Below are 20,748 nucleotides of genomic sequence, written 5' to 3'. Positions count from 1 at the left end.
TCACTCTCTCTGGGACCTGCACCCACCCATTCACTTGACCCTCGACTTTCCTGCCTGTAAAATGGTCGTGAGAGTACTTACATAGCCTTCCTACAGGGAGAAATTTGAGGACAATACTTTGTAAACAACAAATCCCTGAAAATAAGAGCACTGAGCACTTCCTCCTTCCCCTAGAACAGAGCTTCTTAAAGTGCAGGTCATGGTAGGCTGACTGAATGTGGGCGTCATGAAAAAATCTGGCAGTAAATGTTTGCTTTGTGCACCTACTTTACACACCTGTATACCTGGGTTTGTGAAAAAATTTCTCAGAGAAAAAGGAGTCACAAGTGGAAAAAGTTTAAGAAGCCCTGGCCTAGAAGACTGAGGCAACATGAGGCTCCAGGGTGGGACATTTGTGAAGGCAGCTGGGGCTAAGCAGAGGGTGAGGGCATCATTGGCTCTTCAGTCCAGGGAGATGCTGACTCAGTGTCCTCCTCCCATTCTTTCTCCTCCTCCTCATCTCTCTTTCCACTGCTTGGAGCCCTGAGACGACACCCTCATCCTTACTCTTCCCTTGGCTCCTGGGGCATTTTACTCTCCCAGTTCTCCTGCCTCTGTGACCCTTCTTTCCTCTTTCCTTCCCAAGTCTTTTCCTTTCTCCTGAGCTGTGGTCATGGCTGTGCCCCAGGTTCTGGCTCTTTGTCTGGGGCTGCCCTTTGCTCCACCTTGGATCCAGCATATTTACGTACATGCCTCCCCTCTTGCCATCAGTACAGAAGGCACCTGAGGCCAGGCACTGTGTCCTTTTTGTCTTAGGATGCCCAACCCCAAAGACAATAATACCTGCACCACCTACTGCACTGGGGCGTCGTGAGGAGCAAATAGGATAAGGTTTGGAAAGTAAGTTTTAACTCAACAGTCAGTTTGGTTTAGTAGAGAGAGTGCTGTCTTGAGGGGAGGAGGACCGGGGTTCGAATTCCACCTTTGCCTCTTGTTGCTTAAGGAACATTTGTACCATCAAGTCTCTTCCCTTTTCTAGGCCTCATTTTCCTCATTTGTAAAATAAGTGGGTTGGACCTGTTAAACATACAGCATCTCTCCCAACACAAAGCCCAGGACCCACCAAGTAGAAATTGCTGTTGCGTGATTGTTATTGTTATTATAATATTTGGAAAGCACTTGGCACAGTACCTGGCACATAGTAGGGCTAAAGAAGTGCTGCTTCCCCTTTCATGGTCACTCCCACCCTCGTCTTAGTTGTTGTCACCATGGCTTTCTCAGGATCTGTCTCTTCTTGGCTTCCAAGGCAGTTCGTCTGCCAGCGTGAGAACCGCAAGCATTGGGCAGGTTATCCTCTCACAGAGTTGTCTGGGCACAGAGAAGTAAAGTCACTAGCCCAGAATCTCACAGTCAGGATGTGTTACAGGCAGAATTGGAACCCAGGTCTCCCCAGCTTTAAAGCCAATTCCTCTTTCATGTGTTTATTTTACTTGACCTGGTTTTTTTTTTTTTTTTTTGGTTTGTTTGTTTTGTTTTTCATTTCAAAGAGGAAACTGCATGTGAGGCCCCTCCCTCTGCCAATGCTAAGGCTCACCTCCCTACATCCTCTTAGAGACTTGAACCAGGGTAGTAAGAGATGAGGTGACTTGGCCAGGGTTATGGAGCAAGCACGCGTCAGAGGCCATGCGTTCCCTTTTGTGGATGGCCACGTGACTGTGTCACTTCTGAATGCCACTGATTGCCCCAGGTTGGACTTTGTTTATGCACTTTATTCCCCCTCCCCACTTTTTTACTGGCAGGGCAATGAGGGTTAAGTGAATTGCCCAAGGTCACACAGCTAGTAAGTGTCAAGTGTCTGAGACTGGATTTGAACTCAGGTCCTCCTGAATCCAGGGCCAGTGCACCACCTAGCTGCCCCTATGTAGTTTATTCTTCCACTGCCTGGACTGAGAACTTGGCTGTACGTAAAGCCCAATGTTACCTTTAAACAGAGCACTTCATGTGCTCCAAGTGGGAAAGAAGCCCAGTGCACTTAAGAATTACAGGTATTTAAAAAAAAATCTTCAGAATCTTTAATCCCTGCCCAGGAAGTCAGGGTCAGGATAAGGGGAGAACTGTCCTCATAATTCTTTTAACAAGCAGTTGAAAATGTTAAGCTCGTTTTTATTTCAATCTTAGAGTATGTGTCCCCTATCCCCGCTCTCCCCCTTTTTTGGTGGGGGCAGGAAGCCGTGTCTTTTAGCCTTGTACAAAATGGGTTGTTCTGGGAAGACCCAGGTCTTGGTGGCTCCAAGGAAGGCCCCTGGCTGCCCACCAGACAATGCAGCTTGACTTACTCCTGTCCCAGCATGGAGACATCCCGGCCTTGCCTCATCTAAGGGAATAGGGGCACGTCTCCTTGTACTTCCTGCATGAATCAACTCATCCAACATGTGATGACCAGACGCTTAGCCGGGGGGTTATTTTCTTTCTAAGTATTATTATCAGCGTCCACCCTAGAAAGGTGACTCCGATCAAGAAATTAACTGTGAGAAGGAAGACAAAGGGCTGTGAGGTCATCTTACAGAGAAGGAAACAGACCCAGAGATGGCCAGTGATGGAGACTCAGCAGGGACATAGGAGAGGGTCTTGTCCGATGCCATTATTTACAGATAAAGACACTGAGGCCCTGCAGAGGGACCGCATGGCAGTAAAGAGGAGAGCCGGGGACATCTTTATTTCCTCGCCAGTCCCTTCTCTTAGGAGGGACAGATGTGCTGTTCTCACTTCTTAAAATGCAAGGGGAGAATAAGTAAGAAAAGCACCCCCCTACACCCCCTCAACATGTAATCAGCCAGCAGTTATTAAGCACTTACCTCATACCAGCCACTTTGCTGGGAGCCAGAAATGCAGAGACAAGGAAGGGGGGAGGGGGTGCACAGTACACTTTTTGGCAGTATAGATAAACATATCAGTACATACACACACATGTTCATACGCCTCATGTATACATACGATGCAGAATAAGTCAAGCTCATTCCGTTCAGCTTAGTAAAGGGGTGAGGGCTTTCCCAGGGAGGAGGAAGAGCTCTCATACTCACCAGCACACACACATCTGAGGGGCACAAGCTCGATTGTTCTGCCGAGGCCCAGAACTCTGGAGTTCTGGCTTCTGAGATGCCCTTGGCTCAACACCCCCTTGCCAGGGGTGCTGCTGCACGCCTGAGGCCCCTGCTGACTGGGAACCGATGGCTGGCAGAAAGTGGGCTGGCCCAATTGGGTGTCCACCCTGGTGGCCATTGATGGAGTGAGCCCCCTGGGAACCTAATGAGCCACAAAGTGGTCCTGGCCAAATAGCAGAGAAAGTCAGGGCTCCCGTGCTGATTGGAGGGAGCCTGGGCTGGTGAGTGGCCCCTGGCCCCCAGCTGGGGAGACACAGGGAGACCTGGTCTCAATAGTAATAATGACAATAATAATTTTTTTTCCAAGAAAAAGCCCTTCTCAGAATCAAATTGCACTGATTGAGAGGCAGGCGAATCCCCCGCATACATAACACTGTGAATGAGTAATGCACACACATTTAAATCACAGGCAGTTCACTGTTTTATGGTATGGTGGTGAATTATATTCTTTTTGCATTTGTAATTAGAGGGCGGAACAGATGGTGAAGGCTTAGTTTGAACTGATGTGGCCATTAAAATAACCTACACTGCCCAAGGATGGCTCCATGGTGTTAGCCTCCCCCCTCCCAGACTGCCCCCCCTGCCTCCCACCCCCCCACTCTTCAGAAGAAGGGTCCGGCGGCCTGGGCCTTAGAGCTCTTCTGGAAATGGGTGTGCAGATGAAGATAAGAAATAGCATTTACAGCCTGGCTTCTACAGGTAGATATCCAGATGACACACAGCATCACTTACTTGTATTTCTGAATAAGAAGATTTTGGCCCACCTTCCCTCCCCCCCCCCCACCCCAAACACACCCACATGGACATCAACTGGGACCCATCTAGGAAACTGTTTGCATTTTTTTGTTTTGGTTTGTTTTGGTTTTTGTTTTTTTTTTTTAGTGAGGCAATTGGGGTTAAGTGACTTGCTCGGGGTCACTCAGCTAGTAAGTGTTAAGTGTCTGAGGCCAGATTTGAACTCAGGTACTCCTGACTCCGGGGCCAGTGCTCTATCCACTGTGTCACCTAGCTGCCCCAACTGTTTGCATTTTAAGGATACAAGTCTGGCCTATGGCAGAAAGTATCGATTCACCCAGGAAAAAAACACCAGGAGTCCCTTAGATCTACAGAGGGGAAATTTGACATTTTTAATCTGTGGTTTTCCATACAGGAAAGAAAATCGTGGATTTCAAACTGACTAGGGACCTTACGACTCTAATCCAGTGCCCTCACCTTACAGCCAGAGAAACTGAGGCCCAGCAAAATGTAACAGCTTGCCCAGACTCTGGGAAGCCAGGAGCTCTCAAGCTGACCTTCATGGACTCTGATGAGGAAAAAAATATATATCTGTATTTTCACTAACCTCTAAGTGAAATTGAGTATTTCCTTCAGTTATGGATTTTTTTAAGTGCTGAAAAGGGATAAGTAGGCCTCACCAGCCTGCCAGAGGGGTCCATGACACAAAAAAGGTTAAGATCTACTGTTCTAGTCCAACCCTCTCATTTTACAGATGAAGAAACTGAGACTCAGATAGGGAAGTGGCTTGCCCAGGGTCACCAAGGCTGGACTCTGCACTCATTGTGTGTCTTTCTATCTGCCTTCTACCACCGCCCCACTTCTGTCATGCCATGCTTAATAACATAGCTTTTCCTGAAGAACAAAGAAATCAGTCAAGTAGGGTCTAGTCATCTCTCTTCACTCTTATTTAAATAATAACCACCTCCCCCAAAAACGCCCCTTATTTTTTCAGACTTGAATCCTTCAGTTGAGGGGGACTTATTGTGCAGGCTGGCCCCAATGGGATGGGGTGGTGGGTGAGCCAGTGAACAAGTCGTGATCCCTACTTAGGAAAGTGCCTCAGACCCAACCAGGTAAACGGCAGGACAGGCCACTTCTCATGCAATAAGCCCGTTGCTTGAAAACAGGGTTCTTTGATTTTTTCCCCCCACAGATGAAAACATGGTTGTTGTTTTTCCAATAGGAAATAGCTTTTTTTTTTTTTTTTTGCTCATTTGGGACTAGTTCAGGCAGCGCACTGATAGTCATTCAGATATAAATGCCATGTTCACTTTGAAATGCAAATTGTTTAAAGAAAAATAGCATATGGTGGAAGTAACGACCTTTTCAAATCAGCTCGTGCACTTTCGGGCTAGGAGTGTGTGTGAGGGAAAATTATTCTTTGGCCAGAATTTGGAGCCTTTGACACATGGAAGCTTGGCCTAATCAAGGCTTTCCAGCAAGCAGCTCGGCGTATCCATATCAAGGGACAAGTGCTGTGAACAGGAGGATTAGCATAGTAATTTCCCTGCCCCCTGCTAATCAACTTAAGCAGCCAGCTGATGCAGAGATGATGTATGGGAAGACACTTGCTTTCTGAACTCTGATCAGGCCAGGTAGTTGACATTGTATTTCTGCCTTAATGCCGAGATGTTTGGCAGGGGAAGAACTGGAGAGACAGATGCTGCACACAGCTAAGTCTTTTCTTGCAAGGCCTTGACACCCATCCTTTCATGACTGTCTCTTTTAACAATCATCCTTTGAGACAAGGGAGGGCTCTCTCTTTCCTGGAAACTTCCTGGCCAGTCCCCTGGCCATGTTACCCAAACTGACTTCCTCCAGCATGCTTCCTGGGGAGGGTCTTATTTCCTCCAGCCACGGGCACTGCCTCAGCTTGGCAACGACTTCCCAGTGGAACGTAGGACCATAGCAAGAGGAGACCTCTTAGAGCAATAACATCTGATGGGAGTGTTCATGGGGACAGCAAAATAGAGACCCAGAAATCCAGGATGCCCAGATCATCAAAATGCCACAAGCATTGATTAAGCAAGCCAGGTACTGCATTGGGCAGCCCAGATTGAAAACAAAAAGGGGAAAAAAGAGCAGCCCTTTCTTATCCCCCAGGAGGTTCTATTGGACTGGGGGGAATAGCGCATACCATTTAGTTTCCCCTTCTGTGATCCGGTGGGTTAAACTACACAGTATCTATCAGCCGTCCAGATCTAAATCTTGAATTTGTTAGTCCCTCTACCTGTGCAGCCTTGGGTGAAACACTGCCCAGTCACAGAGCCAGAGAGTTTGGAATGAGTTGTAGTCAAACCCATCCAGAAGGAGTCCACATGAGTGCTTGGTCAGCCCAGCCTGCAGTGGGGGAAGCCCTAGCACCTCCCGAAGAGGCTCCACCCCCCCCTATTCTGAGGTCCCTACAGCACGAGGCTGACCTCCACATGACAGCCATCCTCATCTCATGCAGTGTGACCGTAAGACCCCTCGCCATGCTGGCTTCCCTCCTAGAAATTCTCCCCCTTTGCCCAGAAATAAAAACAACATGCCAGAGGAGGGTGAACCCCAGGGCAGGGGACAGAGGGACTGTTGTCACCACACTGGTCCTAGAAGCCATGCTTATCTGAATGCGTCCCAGGGTCATGTTTAGTATTCTTAGCTGCCCCATTGTACATGTTGAGCTTGCAGTCCACTAAGACCCCCAGATGCATTTCAGAACTGCTACAGTCTCCCCATGTGCTTCGCATGTAGAGCTGGGTTTTTTGTTTGTTGTTCAGTCATTTCAACCATGCCTGACTTTGTGATCCCTTTTGAGATGTTCCAGGCAAGGATACCAAAGTGGCTTGCCATTTCTTTCTCTGTCTCATTTTACAGAGGAGGAAGCCGAGGCTAGACAGTTAAATGACTTGCCCAGGGTCACAGTGCTACTAAGTGTCTTGAGGTCATATTTCTTCTTCTTCTTTTTTTTTTCTTTGGATTGGGCAACGAGGGTTAAGTGACTTACAGCTAGTAAGTGTCAAGTGTCTGAGGCCAGATTTGAACTCAGGTACTCCTGAATCCAGGGCCAGTGCTTTATCCACTGTGCCACCTAGCTGCCCCCCTTGAGGCCATATTTGAACTCGGGCTTCAGGCCCAGCGCTCTGTGCACTATGGTGCCACCTAGTTGCCCAAGTACAACACTTTGCATTTATTAACCCTGTGGAATTTCATCTTCTTGGGGTTCAGCCCAATGCTCTGCCCTGTAAAGATCCTTCTGGATGTTCATTGTGTCACTGGCAAATTGAATAAGACTGATATCTATGCAAATATCCAAGGGAGCTGGCTAAGCACAGTTCCCTGCTGTACCACCAGCCAACTGGTTCTGATTCTGACCCATTGTTTTAAATTCTAATCCATATCCAATGAGGGCTATCTCAGGTGTGATGATTGCTCATTGAAACTTTGCTGAAATCTCTGCTCAGCCTTCTCTTCATCTGCTAATGGTCCAAAATGGAAAAGGAGATTAATCTGACAGTGACTTTTACCCAGATTAGGAAGTGATTCATCCCATAAACTCCCACATACCTACCACACAGGTGCTCCAAGCCCTAAGGACAGTGGTAACAATAGCTTGAATTTACATGGAACTCAAAGGTGGCGCACCAAGCATTCCCCATTGCAGTTAAGAAATGGATCATCTTTGCTGAAAGCTCACCCCTGCACAATCACCAGGGAACCTGAGGGTCTACACTGTGGCCTACAGATCTTCTTCTTTGCTTTAGGAAAGTACATACACCCATGGAAATGTCTTGGATGACACAGATGACTGTGCTATCTTGAAATCACATTGTGTTGACTTAAAGCCACCCAAAAGGGCTACAGCCACTGTCCTTAGTAGTGCCGACCCCGGTAAATTTGGTATGAGATGCTTCCCAGAGCTCTATTCGTTTTCAGCAGCTAGCTCAGCGGCGTCTTGCCTAAGGTTGTAGACCACAGGTTAGCCTTCAGCCTTGAAATTCTCCAAAGGAGACTGCCTGTTAGGAAATCATATTGTTTTTTTAAAAATCTTTCATGAGATTTTTCAACTTAAATTTTCTTTTTTTTTTTCTTTTGAATTTGACAAACATCGATAAAGAAGAACATTCCCGTATACAAAGAGAAATGTTCAAAGATTGCAGGTAGAGCTGGGAATCGTTCTTTCTGTGGCTGAGTCAATGTCAATCTAAATCAGACCAGCAAAATCATCGGATAATAAATAGTGTGCCAAGATCACGCTCCCTCTTTACCTCCCCCTCATGATGTCCTGGACCTCCTTCAGAGCACAGTTTAGCGATCACTGTCTGCATAATAATAATGACTAGAACTAACCTTTGTATGGTGCCTGCCTTGTTCTAGGCATGATACCAGGTGCTTAGGTGCTTACCAGCTTTATCTCAGGGTCACCCAGTCAGCAAGTGTCATGTGCCTGCCGCTTTTTTATTTTCCTCACCACCTCACCAGTAGTTGGCACAGAGTCGGTGCTTGATAAAGGCTTCTTGAGTATAAGCTGACCACTTATTGTTACTAGAGGAAAAACTGACAAATCTGGAGGCGACCACATGACAAGCCAACAAGCAATTGTTAAGCACCTGCTGTGTTCCAGGGATTGTCCAAGAGGATAGGTACAGGGAGGCAGAGGGGTAGACCTTGCTCTCGAGGAGCTCATAGCCTAAGGTGGGAGGGGGAAAGGTAAGCACATTGATTAAGTGCCGACTGTGTGCCAGGTACTCTGCGGAACCCTGTACAGGTATGATCTCCTTTGAGCTTCACAGCAATCCTGGGAGGTCAGTGCTACTGTTATCTCCTCTTTACATGTGACTTGCCCAGGGTTTTTGGCCATATTTGAACTCGAGCCTTCTTGCATCCAGGGCTAGTGCTGTCGCTTCCTCCAGACAACATGCAGACATCCCAGAAACAGAATTAATTGGAGACAACCAAGAGAAGGAAGGGATCAGCACAGGCTTCCTGCAGGAGGTCCAGAGGGGGTGAAAAGGCATTTCCAAGCATGGGTCCCAGCCAGTGCAGATACTGGGAGGGAGCTGGGAGCTGGGACGTCTTACCTGAGGCCATTGTCCCCAGATCACAGAGTGACCGAGGGAGAAAGGTCAGTGTAAGAAGACCGGAGTGATCACAGAGGCCCAGACTGTGAAGGGCTTGGGGTGCTAAAGGCAGTAGGGAGCCACTGCTATTTACTGACAACAGCTGAGGAGAGTGCAACTGCAGCTCAATGAGATACAATAGAGCAAACATTAAGGATCTGCTAATTGCACAGAAGTGTGATGGGTCAAATACACTTGATGGCAAATCATTAAAAAACAAAAGAGGCTCCCATGGGAAATAACTGACATCGCCAAGGGGGATCTGACACCACAGGGGCCAGGGGTACTGCTGTGGACCACAGAGGGAATTCCGTTTGCATGTCTGTCAGAACCAAGAAACAAGGCAGTGCCAGCAGTCCTCCTCGTCCACCAATCAGGTGATTTATGAAGCACTGACTGTGACAGGTACTATGGGAGGTGTTGGGCTTCAAAGACCAAAATCTTTCCATTTCCAGAAGCCAGCATCCAGTCAGGAAAAACATGTGGCCCCAGCTGTGCGAAATGCGTCCAGAATAGCGAGGAGGTGATGTGGGAGGGACTTAGTGGCTTGAGAATACGGCCACACAGATGAGGATGCTTGATGGGAACCAGGAATTATGAGGGATGGCAGGGAAGAGGAAGAGTAATCCCAGCTTGGGGCTGGCAGGCAGAGTCCCCTGTCTGCAGACCCATCAGAGGACCCATCTAGCTGGACCTGAGGGCACAGACAGGAGCAGAAAGCAAGCTCAGGGCTGAGTTGGAAGGGGCTAAAAATGTCCACCGAGATGCTGGAGGTGATAGGGAGCAATACAGTGAGGAAGGAGCCGTAGAGATGGGGGTGTGGCAGCTGTATGAAGACAGGAGGAGACTCGAGTCGAGAAGGGAGGTCACTTAGGGGAAGGGGAAGAGCAGAGAACAAAATCGCCCTCCTCTCCAGAGGTGGATGTGTGGAAGAAGGTGAGTCAGCTGAGGAAGGGAAGGAGGACCACCGACTGTAGGGAAGTGGGAGGGTATGGAAGATCTTCCCATCAAAGGTAGCACCAGCTCCCAAGAGAAACCGTCAAGTCCTTGTGCAGCAAGAGATGCTGGTGAGTGCCAACCAGCACCAGCAATAGAGAGGCTTCCCAGGGTTGCTCAGGGAGCTACCCCCAAAGAGGAAGGGACAAGTCTGGCCTCGGGAAAGACCCCTCAAGGGTGGACGCCAGATATGCAAGAAGAGCCCTCCAGAAGAAGAGAACCTCATGAGATTCCTGATGAGAATTTGAGAATACAGAAGTGTAACTGAAGTATAAGGCAGCTGGGTGATGCAGTGGATAGAGCACTGGGCCTAGAGTCAGCTGGACCTGAGTTCCAATCCAGCCTCAGACACTTAGCCACTCTGTGACCCTGTCAGCCTCTGTTTCCTCATCTGTAAAGTGAGCCGGAGAAGGAAATGGCTGAGCCCTCCCATGTCTCTGCTCACAAACCCCCCCGTGGGGTCACAAAGGGCCGGACCCGACTGACCAACGACCAATAGGCGTGACAGAGGACGAACCTGAGGCCTCGGGAAATGGAAGGACCTACGGTTGAGTTTTAAACGGCCCTAGATGGGAAGATGCTGGGGGGAGGGATAGCTAGCCTCAGCAAAAAGAAGGCGGATTTGTCCTTTGGGGTGAGAGCTGAAGTGGACAGCCATATTGGAATGTGGACGGTTGCCAGATTTTCTGTGACCCATGAATTCCTTTTCCCTAACATGCTTAGCAGCCATACCTTTGAATGTATATTGAGTTATTTGTCCGTGTGTCATCTCTCCAAGGAGGCTGAAGTCCCATGAAGATGGGAACCCTGTCCCATGGAAACTTCATGTCTCTCCTGGACCTCTTTCTTTTAAATGTTTAATTGATGCCTTTTAATCACCTCGGTCATCTCCCAGTGAGTGAACACGTTCTCTTTTGAGAAAGAAGACAGCAGACCACAGCCGCGACAGACGCCACCTCCATGTGGGCCGATGTTCCCATGTGCCTTCCCTCAGTCCCTCGCCTCTGCTCACGAGGATGCCCATTGAGGGCTTTCTGGAACCATGACCACCTGCATTTTATTTGATTATGTGATTCCTTTGCAGTAGTTGTGTGTACTGTTCTCCTGGTTCTGGTTTGCTAAACAAGTCTTCCCGTGCCTCTCTGCATTCCACAGACCCGTTTCTCACGGTGCACCCTGTCTATTGCTTCCCAACTCGTTTGGCCATTCCTGACTTGTGCTGTTTCCCATCTTATGTGGCATAAAGGCTTCTGTAAAGATGTGGGTGGATATGGGACCTCTGCTGATAGATGCGCCTGAAGAGTTGTTTACGTATTACCTCTGATACCATTGTTCCAACTTGATTTGAGGAATGGCTGTTCCAAACCACAGCTTGGCTAGCAGGATATGTTCTTGTGCCCATAGACCCCCCAGCATGGACTGTTTCTGTCTTTTATCCACTTTGCCTATTTAATGAATGTGAAATGAAACCTCAGTTGTTTCCTTTTGTGCTTCCCTTGTTAGTTTCATGTGGTTGTTGAGAGTTTCTTGTGAAAATGATTTGTTAATGTCCTTTGATGACCGCTATTAGGGAGGAGTTCCCAGACCCCTTTCCACCGTTGAGCATATTTTGTGTCATTTTCTGTGGTTTGCTGATTGTTTTGTTTCCTGTATGTGATTCCTTAATTGGTCTAAAGTCTATGTCCCAGGTTCACAGCCTCTGATTCTTGTCGTTGGTGTTGCTTTTTGTTTGTTTCTTTGTCTTTAATTTTTTCACCTTTTTGTAGTGTGTGGACCAATGGAGGACTTAGCTGCTTGCATTGAGCATTCTCTCCCTCCAGAAAAGCACTGTGTTTATACTGTGACATTATTGGTTTTCTTAGATAGATAAAAATAGAGAGGAAGCATTATAATCCCAAATATTTGTCATGGGATTATCCATAAATTGTTTCTTTTTAATTTTGTTTCTATTAATGTTTGTATTGTGTGTGTATTCTCACACCAGGAATTAATTCAGAAACTAAAACCAACCTGTGTTTAGCATTTATGACACTAGGTTATAGTTGAGGATTAGTGTTACCAAAAATCCCTTCTGTTTTATAACCATTTGGTTATAAAATGTAGGTCTGTTCTCAATCAACATACCAGGAAAAAAGTTCAAAAGAGGTTGAAGCACTTCAGGATCTTTTGTAGACCCTAAATCAAGGAATGTTCCTTTACTGATTGAGTTTCAAGAAAGGGGCATTTTCCCAAATTTTCATGCCTTTTAAAATTTTTATCAATATCTTTTTTACATGTTGCTTCCATTTTTCAATATATCACCTCTCTTTCCTCTATCCAGAGTCATCCTTTCTTAGAAGGAAGAACTTTTTTTTAAGGAAAAAGACACAGAGAGAGTGAGAGAGAGACAGAGAGACAGAGACAGACTCAGCAAACCTAATCATGACACCAAACAAGTGCAGCAGTATATTCCATGTTCCTCGAATGCTTGACCCTTTAAGAGGCAAAGTTATGACTTGAGTGGTGCGCCGACAGCACTTGTCCACATTCAGAAGGTAGAAATAGTTGAAGCTGACAAAGATGGTGAGAAAAGGAAACAGGCCGGCGCCTCGCTTCCTGGTTCTGCAGGGAGTGGCTCCCCAGCCCATGTCTAAGCCGCCATGAGGCACACTTTCGTGTTTTTGACTGTTCCTTCAATGTGGCTTTTTAATTGCCTCTGGCAATTTTGCCGCCTGTGCTCAGGTACCAGAATTGTGAGTTAGTGCCTTGTGCAGCCAGGTTTCTGTTCAGTTGGTATCCGTATCCTTGGGGGCTGTATGGAGAGCCCACACTGGTCAAAGAGAAGCAATCTTCGATCCCTGGTTTCTGCCTGTGTCAGATAATGAGACCAGCTTTTAGACTGCTTCTTCCTCTTCAGCTTTGCAAAGGGTTAATTCATCACTGGGATGCAGTTTATCCCGCGTGTCTGTTTTACATTTTCTCCATTTTTCAGCAAGCCTGAAGCTTGCTCTGTTTCACGTGAGCCTGTCTTGTCCCATTTTCCCTGGAGGGTTGAGGGAGGTGGCGCTATCCCCGTTGGCTACTGGTGGTGGCTGGTGCCCCGGTGTGATGTTGTACAGGCCTGTCCTACGCGGTGTTGTTCACCTTCCTTGTTTGTTTCTAGGGAATGTTACTGCCAGTGCGTCTGTGTCTCAGATGGCAAGTGGCATCAGCTTAGTGTCCTTCAACACGCGCCCCGATGGGATGCACCAACGCTCCTACTCCGTCTCCAGCGCTGACCAGTGGAGTGAAGCCACAGTCATTGCCAACTCGGGCGTCAGCAGCGGTAAGAGAGGACTCTTTCCTTACAGAGCACCCAGCTGCCTCCTCTGCACACTGAGGGGGTCAGACCGCGGGATCTGAGGTTCCCTTCCGGCGTTCCCACTCTCTGCTCCTAAGTCTGACACTCACCGGGAGAACCTCAATCAGACTCCTGCCAAGAATCCGAACCACAGCCAGACCACAGGAGATCTCGTGGTACAGTGGGAAGAGCACCGGATTCAGAGGCACGGAACCTCGGTTCAAATCCCGACCTGGGTGGTGATCTGGAGCAAATCTCTTACCCTCTCCAGGCCTCAGTTTCCTCATCTGTAAAATGAGGGAGTTCTACATAATGGCTCCCGAGGCCCCTTTCAGCCCTAAATCTGGGATTCTTTGATCTTCCTTCTTTTCATCCAAGAGAGTCGAGGGGCGTTTTCTTCGTGTGCATCAGTCTGTATCTGCTTTCCGCTGATGTGGTGTTCTACCCAGATGTCTGAGAGGCCTTCCTCTTTATGGATCCTTGGTGCCTAGAAACCTCTGAGCTTCTACTCCCCTCCTAATGTCCCCCACCCCAGGAGACCCCCATGGATTCTTCACAGGGAATAATGATGCACATGTAAAGTGTCTGACATTCCCGTGTCTCTATGAATAATGCAACATGGAGGGAATCCTGGGTTGCCGAGACACGCTTTGCCCGTGGCGTTCTCGCCGTAGACTGCTCACCGGTATTTAAAGGAATTCCCACTGTTGTAGATAATCTATCAGATAGGGTTGTGTAGTAATTTTAGCATAATTTGTACTAATTAAAAGACTTCAGCATCCGGTCTTCCCCGTAGACCTACCAGCTGCTACAGAAGCCCATTTGCTTTGGGTAAACATCATCCTTATTTCTATTTACTCCAGACCTGGCTGACAGAACAGTGCCTGGTGAAAGCCTTGAAGGCAAATATTTCAAAACCCGGGGAGAGGAAGACGCAGACTCTGCGAGTGGAGCTCTAAAGGGTATCATAGCAGGGAGGCCATGGAACCGCAAAGCCCCTCTGGTGGCCCATTCTGGGCGCCGCCGGCTTCCCAGCACCAGTACTTCTTCCTTCTCCTTTGAGTAAAGCCCATTTAGTGTATGGCAAGTGGCTGTCGTCCCCCTCCAAAGAGCCCCTTGGGGGAGGCTTTCTGCCTTCAAGTCTCCGGGTCTTGAGCACAGTGCAGAGAGGAAATGAATACATTATGCCTATCGCCTCCCCTGATATTTTGTAGGCGAGGCAAGACATTCTGCATTCTTTCCCATCCCTGGAAGAAGCCGATATTTCCATCAGGATCCATCCAATTCTTTTCAGGGCTATATCTTGAATTTAAGTTTGTTGACCCATTTGGTTAGAAGCGGTCGGCTCATTGTCTGGAATGGGATTGTTTGGACAGGCAGGTGAATTTAAGAAGTGAGGGTATGCTGGTGTCAGTTGTTTCCTCAGATTGGCCAAAGACTCCTCTCCCTGTGCTGGCACACCCTGGTACCTCCTTGGCTGATACCACTCTCAGTGCCCTAGGTCACGTTTGCAAGAGAAAGGCCAGCCCTTTCTTGCTTTGGGAGAGATGTATTGTTTGGTCCTAGCAGTGCGCCCAGAATGAAAGTGTCCTGCTCTACCAGAAGCAGGTGAGAGGGGGAAGGGTCCTGAGCTTGGAATCCAGAGGATGTAGGTTCCCTTTCTTAGCTCTCAGACTTACTCCCATGACTTTGGGACCTTGGGCAGGAAGTGAAGAGGTTGTTCTACCCCAACTCTAATATCTTGGACTGTGAGTTTTATGTTGTGGAGCAGCACCAAACTGAGGTCCCAAGGCTGCCTCTGCTCCCCAGACCCATGTGACCTTGACTAAGGTTCCTCTCCAGGCCTGCCTCCCCTACTCTGTAAAATGAGTCCTTTGGGGTCCCTTCCAGCCCTGTCTCACTACCTATGACATCAGCATCTCGGATTTTTGTTTCTAAGAAACCCAATGACCTTGCCACAAAAGTAAAACATAAATTAAATTAAGTTAAAGCAGCCTTTTAAACAAACTATCACAGAACAGACCTTATTACTTTATCTGAAAATCCGTGATTAAAAAAAAAAAAACTAAACCTTTTAAGCAAATCTCCTGCAGCATTTGCTTACACATATTTAAATTAGCTATTACACCGAGGCCAATTAAGTAGATTGAGTGTTCTCTAACCCTTAGCATCTTTCCTCTGTGCAGCAAAAGTCAGTCAACTCACAGGTATTTAAAACAAGTACTCTTAGGGGAAGTATCTCATAATGGAGTGGGCACTTGGGGCCTACGCTTTCCTTCTCAATAAGGAAGATTCAAAAGGAAGCTTGCAGTCAGCAGAGACACAGATGAATTTCCAAGTACATTGTATGGGAAGAATAGCTTGGGAAATTTGTAAGCTGGTTGGACAGTCGGGGAAACACTGGTTCAAAGAAAGACGACTGTACCTTTTGTTTGAGGAGCTGGATGACAGGAAATTTTGCTTTGAAATTTAAAGGACCTGGGTTCCAATTGTGACTTGGCCACTTGCTAGCAACATGACCTTAGGCAAGTCACTAACTCTCTGGGCCTCCATATCATCACCTATAAAATAAGGGGACTGGGCTGACATGCCCCATGTCCCTTTCATCTCTAGTCTACGTTCCTACTGTCTTCTAGATGGGGCCTCCTACAATGATGACAAAAAGGGCAAAAGCCGGAACTACCCCAAGAAAATGAAGCACAGGTTCACCAAACGGAAAAAGGCATCAGGATGAATTGGGCTGAGCTGGGGTGTCCTGGGGGATGAGTTTTCCCAGTCAGCTGTGGTCCAGTTAGATAAGTAGTCATTCACTTCCTTGTTTTTGGTCTTTCTGGTTATTTTTTTTCATCATTGGTTGTCCTATTAAAAATTGTGAGATTTAAAATTGGATACTAGAGCATTAACCTCCCCTTTCTAACCTATCCCTTCTTTATCTCCCAGACTAGTAAATGGAAGAAGCCTCTGGTCTCTAGTTAGAGCTTTTATTGTTTGGAAATTACAAGGTGATGTTGATTAGAGGGATAGGAAAGTAGAAATACAAAACAAATAGTCTTAAGTCTAAGCTTAGTCTATATTCCATATAAAACTCACCAAAAGCCCAAGGCCACCTTTGGGGGGGAGAACCGCGTCAAGCACGTGCTGCTACGGCGAGCCGGGCCGAGTCGAACTCCAGTCAGCGTCTGTCTGTGCCGCGCAGTCATCGGACCAGGAGAGCAGGCAAAAGACAGAAGTGAGGAATTCTCTTTTCGGCTCTCCTTGCCTTTTAAGCTCGCACCCCGGAAGTGGAGTGCTTAGTAGCCAGACTGGCGTGCGTAGCCCATGCACGGCAGTCGGTCTCCTCCCCAAAAGGGTGGTCCTTCAAAAACTGGCGTCTTTCCGTATTCACTAACAGACTGTTAAAAACTTTTTTTACCACAAGATAATAGTAAACACCAGTACATATCACTGAGCTGGCTTTATTACTGTTGGTTTAAAAATGTGAAGAAAGTCAAGTCAACACGCATGCATCGAGCACCAGCTGTGTACTGGGCATTGTGTATACAAAGAGAGGTGGAAGCCAGTCCCAACCCTTGAGGAGCTTCCAATCTATTGGGAGGCGACTTCTATCATCTTTGCTGGATGGTCACCCTCCATTTTAACAATCTTCTCACACACTTGCCCTCGTGGGCAATTTCAGGAGGGTGCTGCCGGTGGCTGGACACGTAGCCCATACCTCAGTGTAGATATAGGCTGATAAAACGATGGGGAAAAAGCACAATGTATATGTACAGTTGGTGGGGGGTTAATTTTTTTGTTACTTTTGAAGTTACCATTAGCACAGTCTTACAGGCAAGCACCCAAACGACCCCTCTTTTTAATTTCAGCTTTTTTGCCCTGCCCATGAAGAATTCTGAATTTGCTAGTCATAAAAGGGGAACTCTGTAGGCAGCAGGGATGGGAGAAGAGAAACAGCCTCAGGATTCCAATTCCAGGAGCCTGGAGAACGTGCCGGCTGACCGTCGCCGACTTTGATCACTGAGCAAACATATGGCATGTTGGGCTCCCATTATTCTCGGCACCCTTTTCCCACACTAAATTAATACTTTGAGTGGCTCCAGAGAACTTTCCAAAGTCTTCCTCTCTGGCTCGCCAGGTATCCTGGGGCTCCCGTCTTTTTCAGCAGCCATGAGAGGCTCCTAATTAGATAAATTACTTTGTCGTGGGCCAAGCCACCAAACAGGAGGCGCCGCTCAATTAAGGGAGGAAAAAATACAAGAATCCATTCTGTGCAGTGGAATGCCCCACTGCTTTATGACTATTAGTGTTGTAAGGTTTTACATTTGAGTACCTGAGCCTGGAAATTAAATGTCTAATATCATTTGGCATCAGGAACGTGAGACCCCGTGCCTGCCCTGAGAGAAAGATCTCGACAGCTCCTCTCCGCCTTTCAGGTGCCTGTCGGCCGGAGAGCACACAGAATCGGCGAGCGGGATCATAGTCGCACCGCGTGCCGCTTGCTGCCTGGCCTAATTTTTTTAAATGTGGAAACATATTCATCTCTCCACTTCTGCGTCGAAGAAGGCCGTTCCAGTGGCCCATGAAAAATTAATTTTTTTACATTTTTTCTTACTCTCGTAAGTGTTTGACAGAAGTAATTTTACCAGCAAGAGAGAATAAAAGCGGGTGGCAGTAAATCCCTGTCCAGGAAGCCCTTGTGTAGATTCTTTATGGACCCAGAATTGATCTACATGTCAGATCCTGATGTAGTTTAAACTGTTTATCACCCTAATGGCAGAAGGGAGACCGTGGACATCAACTTATAATCCCGAGTGAAAGAAATTGGTGTTTGCAGTCAATGAAGGGGCAGCTTAGCTTTATTGATGGATTTAGAACAATTACCTCGACAGCAGCGATTGGTGGAAGGTTTTCTGGAATCTTACCGCAAGTGCGCTTGTTGGTTTTCCCTGATTAATCATTTCCTCTCTAGGTAATTTTCTCTAAAAGTGTTATCTATGAGTTTGTGCCAGTAAGGTGTGTGTGTGGGGGGGGCGCCCAGGAGCCTCACAGGATTCATTTGTAGCATCCTTCCTTGTCATCCCTTGCTTCTAGGAGAAATCCATTGTGTGTGTGTGTGTGTGTGTGTGTGTGTGCGTGTGTGTGTGTGTGTGTGTGTGTGTGTGTGTGTGTGCGCCCCACCTAAGCTTGAAAGACTTGGATTGCTGCCCTCTGGGCCCCTAGCCGTACTGGTGACGTTTTGGGGTGCTCTCAGTGCAGCTGTTTCTGTGGGATGGTGCCGCCTGCCCTCAAACGTACCCATCTCTTCTTGGGCTCGGGGCTCCCACTTATGCTTCCTAAACATGACCTGGTTTTCTCAGAGACTCGGGTGTCATGGGGTTCAGAGAGAGTGGCTCCAACACAACTGTCCTCCCCAATCTGCAGTGGCTCCGATCAGGCTTCAGGACCCTAGTAAAACTTCTCCTCAGTCGGCCTCCCATCAGGCCATTGGACAGGACCTGGTTTGTCAGTGATGTGAATGAATACGCTCTATTCATCTTCCTGCTCCTGTGCTGTGGAAGGCTGGAGTCAGGCCCATTTCTTCTGATCATGTCTTAAGTTGGCCTTTTCCCTGCTAACACCTACAGTGGGAAAGGCTGGGGAGCCTACACCTTAAGGATTCCAGCTTACTTGTTTCACCTTTTTTGTGCTCCATATATCATGGAGGGAATACAGAATTGGTGTTGCCGTTCTAGAGTTCAGGTCTTTCAGCATCCAGCTTGTAACTCTGGGTTGCTGGGGGACTCTCTTTGTCTTGGCTCCGTCTTCCTAGTACAGTCTCTACCTTCGGTTGTGCTCCAGAGGCACCAGGACACGGCTCTGGGCTCTCAGTACAGCTTGGAGATCACAAGCCCCAAACCATGCACCTGTTTTACTGAGATAAGAGATTAGTGTGCTTCCTACACCCTTTTCTAGGTTTTCATTCTGGTAAAACCAGTGATAGAGATGATTCTTATAGGACAGGCTCTGCTGATAAATTACGGGGTGCCGTTTGGTACCTTTCTCACTTCTCTTTACCGTTTTCTTGATCCACACGTCACACCAAAATCCCTTCTCAGTGGTATCAACCTCACGCTGAGCTCGCCACCAGAGCACCCTCAGCAGCTCATCTTTGAGCATCTGGCAAGCACACGGTCAGACTGTGGGAGCCAATCGCAGGATGGGCCTCGTTTGTCTTTCCGGTGGTGCCAGTCCTTCCTTTTTCTGACCATAACGAGAGAAGAGGGAGAACTGGAGGAACAACCTCTTGGTCCCGCTTGCCGAGGAGAGGAAAAGACGGTTGCTTTCTCCCACTCATCTGCTTCCTTCTTAGCTTGCCCGCCCTCCTGCTGTCCCATCCCCTCTTGCTTGCGGTGGTTCTTCCTGAGCGTGGGTACCAGAGCTGGCCAAACGGAGGAGCTTTGACCATTGAGTACAAGTAAAATTGTATGGCTTAGCCTGGCCAGCTCTTCAGTGGATGCTTTGAGAATAGTGAAGAAAGGGAAGAGGCGATCGATTACAAGGCAACCCCATCTCATTCTTTTACCTCAGGCAAGTCACGGAACTTCTCTGAGCTTTTGTTTCCTTATGGGCAACGTTACTTGGATGGTAAATGGAGAATTTACTTATTAAATTTGTGGGTGACACAAAAGTAGGAAAAATAGCAAACCTCTTAAATGAGAGAATCAGAATTCCAAAAGATCTGCCCATGCTTCTGGAGCTGAAGCTGAAGCCAAGCAGATGAAATTAAGCAGGGATAGGTGAAAAGTCTTGCTTCAAAACCGCCATTGGACTGAACAGGTTTAGACAGAGTTAATGAGAAGCAGCGTGAAGGGGTTCCGATGATCTACAACATTGCTTGTGTGGCTAGAAGGAGGAGGTGGCCCAGTCTCACAGGCCCAGCTCGGTCACTTCCTCACTTCTCCCTGATGTGCACCTTACTTTCTTCTCTGTAAAATGAAGAGTGGGATTATATCACCTCTCGGGTCCCTTCTCCCTCTATAACAGGGATCCTAATGAATGGAGGGAATGTTTCCAGCGTAGTCACCATGGGTCAAATTGCATTTGGAGCTTTCTTTCCAGTCTAGTTTAAGAGAGGCATTGATGAAGCCACAGTATCCGAAGGAAGGTGACCAGTGTGACGGGTCATCAGAAGAAAATGAACGACACGCTCAGCCTGGAGAAGAGAAGAGCTACAGAGTGGGGCGGGAGGGGGGCGGTCCAATATTTGGCTAGCTGTCCTGTAGACAAGGGGGCACCCGTGTTCTTCTGTACGCCTCAGAAGGACAGAAGGAGAACCAGCCAGTGGAAGTTTTGTGTAAATATTAAGACTGGGATAAGGACAGCTAGGTGGCGCAGTGGATAGAGCACCGGCCCGGAAGTCAGGAGGACCTGAGTTCAAATC

At 47.7% G+C, this 20,748-nt stretch overlaps 1 protein-coding gene across 8 annotated transcripts in view; it reads left to right on the top strand.

Moving 5' to 3' along the window:
* AGAP1 (ArfGAP with GTPase domain, ankyrin repeat and PH domain 1) overlaps positions 1-20,748 on the top strand; it is a 666,750-nt gene that overhangs the window by 493,688 nt on the left and 152,314 nt on the right. For 6 of the 8 annotated variants that reach the window (XM_044001113.1, XM_044001112.1, XM_044001111.1 and 3 more), the window contains one exon: positions 13,155-13,316. The exons of the other annotated variants lie outside the window; for them this stretch is intronic. In XM_044001113.1, coding sequence (XP_043857048.1) covers positions 13,155-13,316 — 162 coding nt within the window. The remainder of the gene's footprint in view (positions 1-13,154; positions 13,317-20,748) is intronic. 8 annotated transcript variants of the gene reach the window in all.

This window comes from Dromiciops gliroides, chromosome 4 (genome assembly GCF_019393635.1).
Source record: "Dromiciops gliroides isolate mDroGli1 chromosome 4, mDroGli1.pri, whole genome shotgun sequence".
Classification (NCBI taxonomy): domain Eukaryota; kingdom Metazoa; phylum Chordata; class Mammalia; order Microbiotheria; family Microbiotheriidae; genus Dromiciops; species Dromiciops gliroides.
This window is presented reverse-complemented; position numbering and strand designations above follow the sequence as displayed.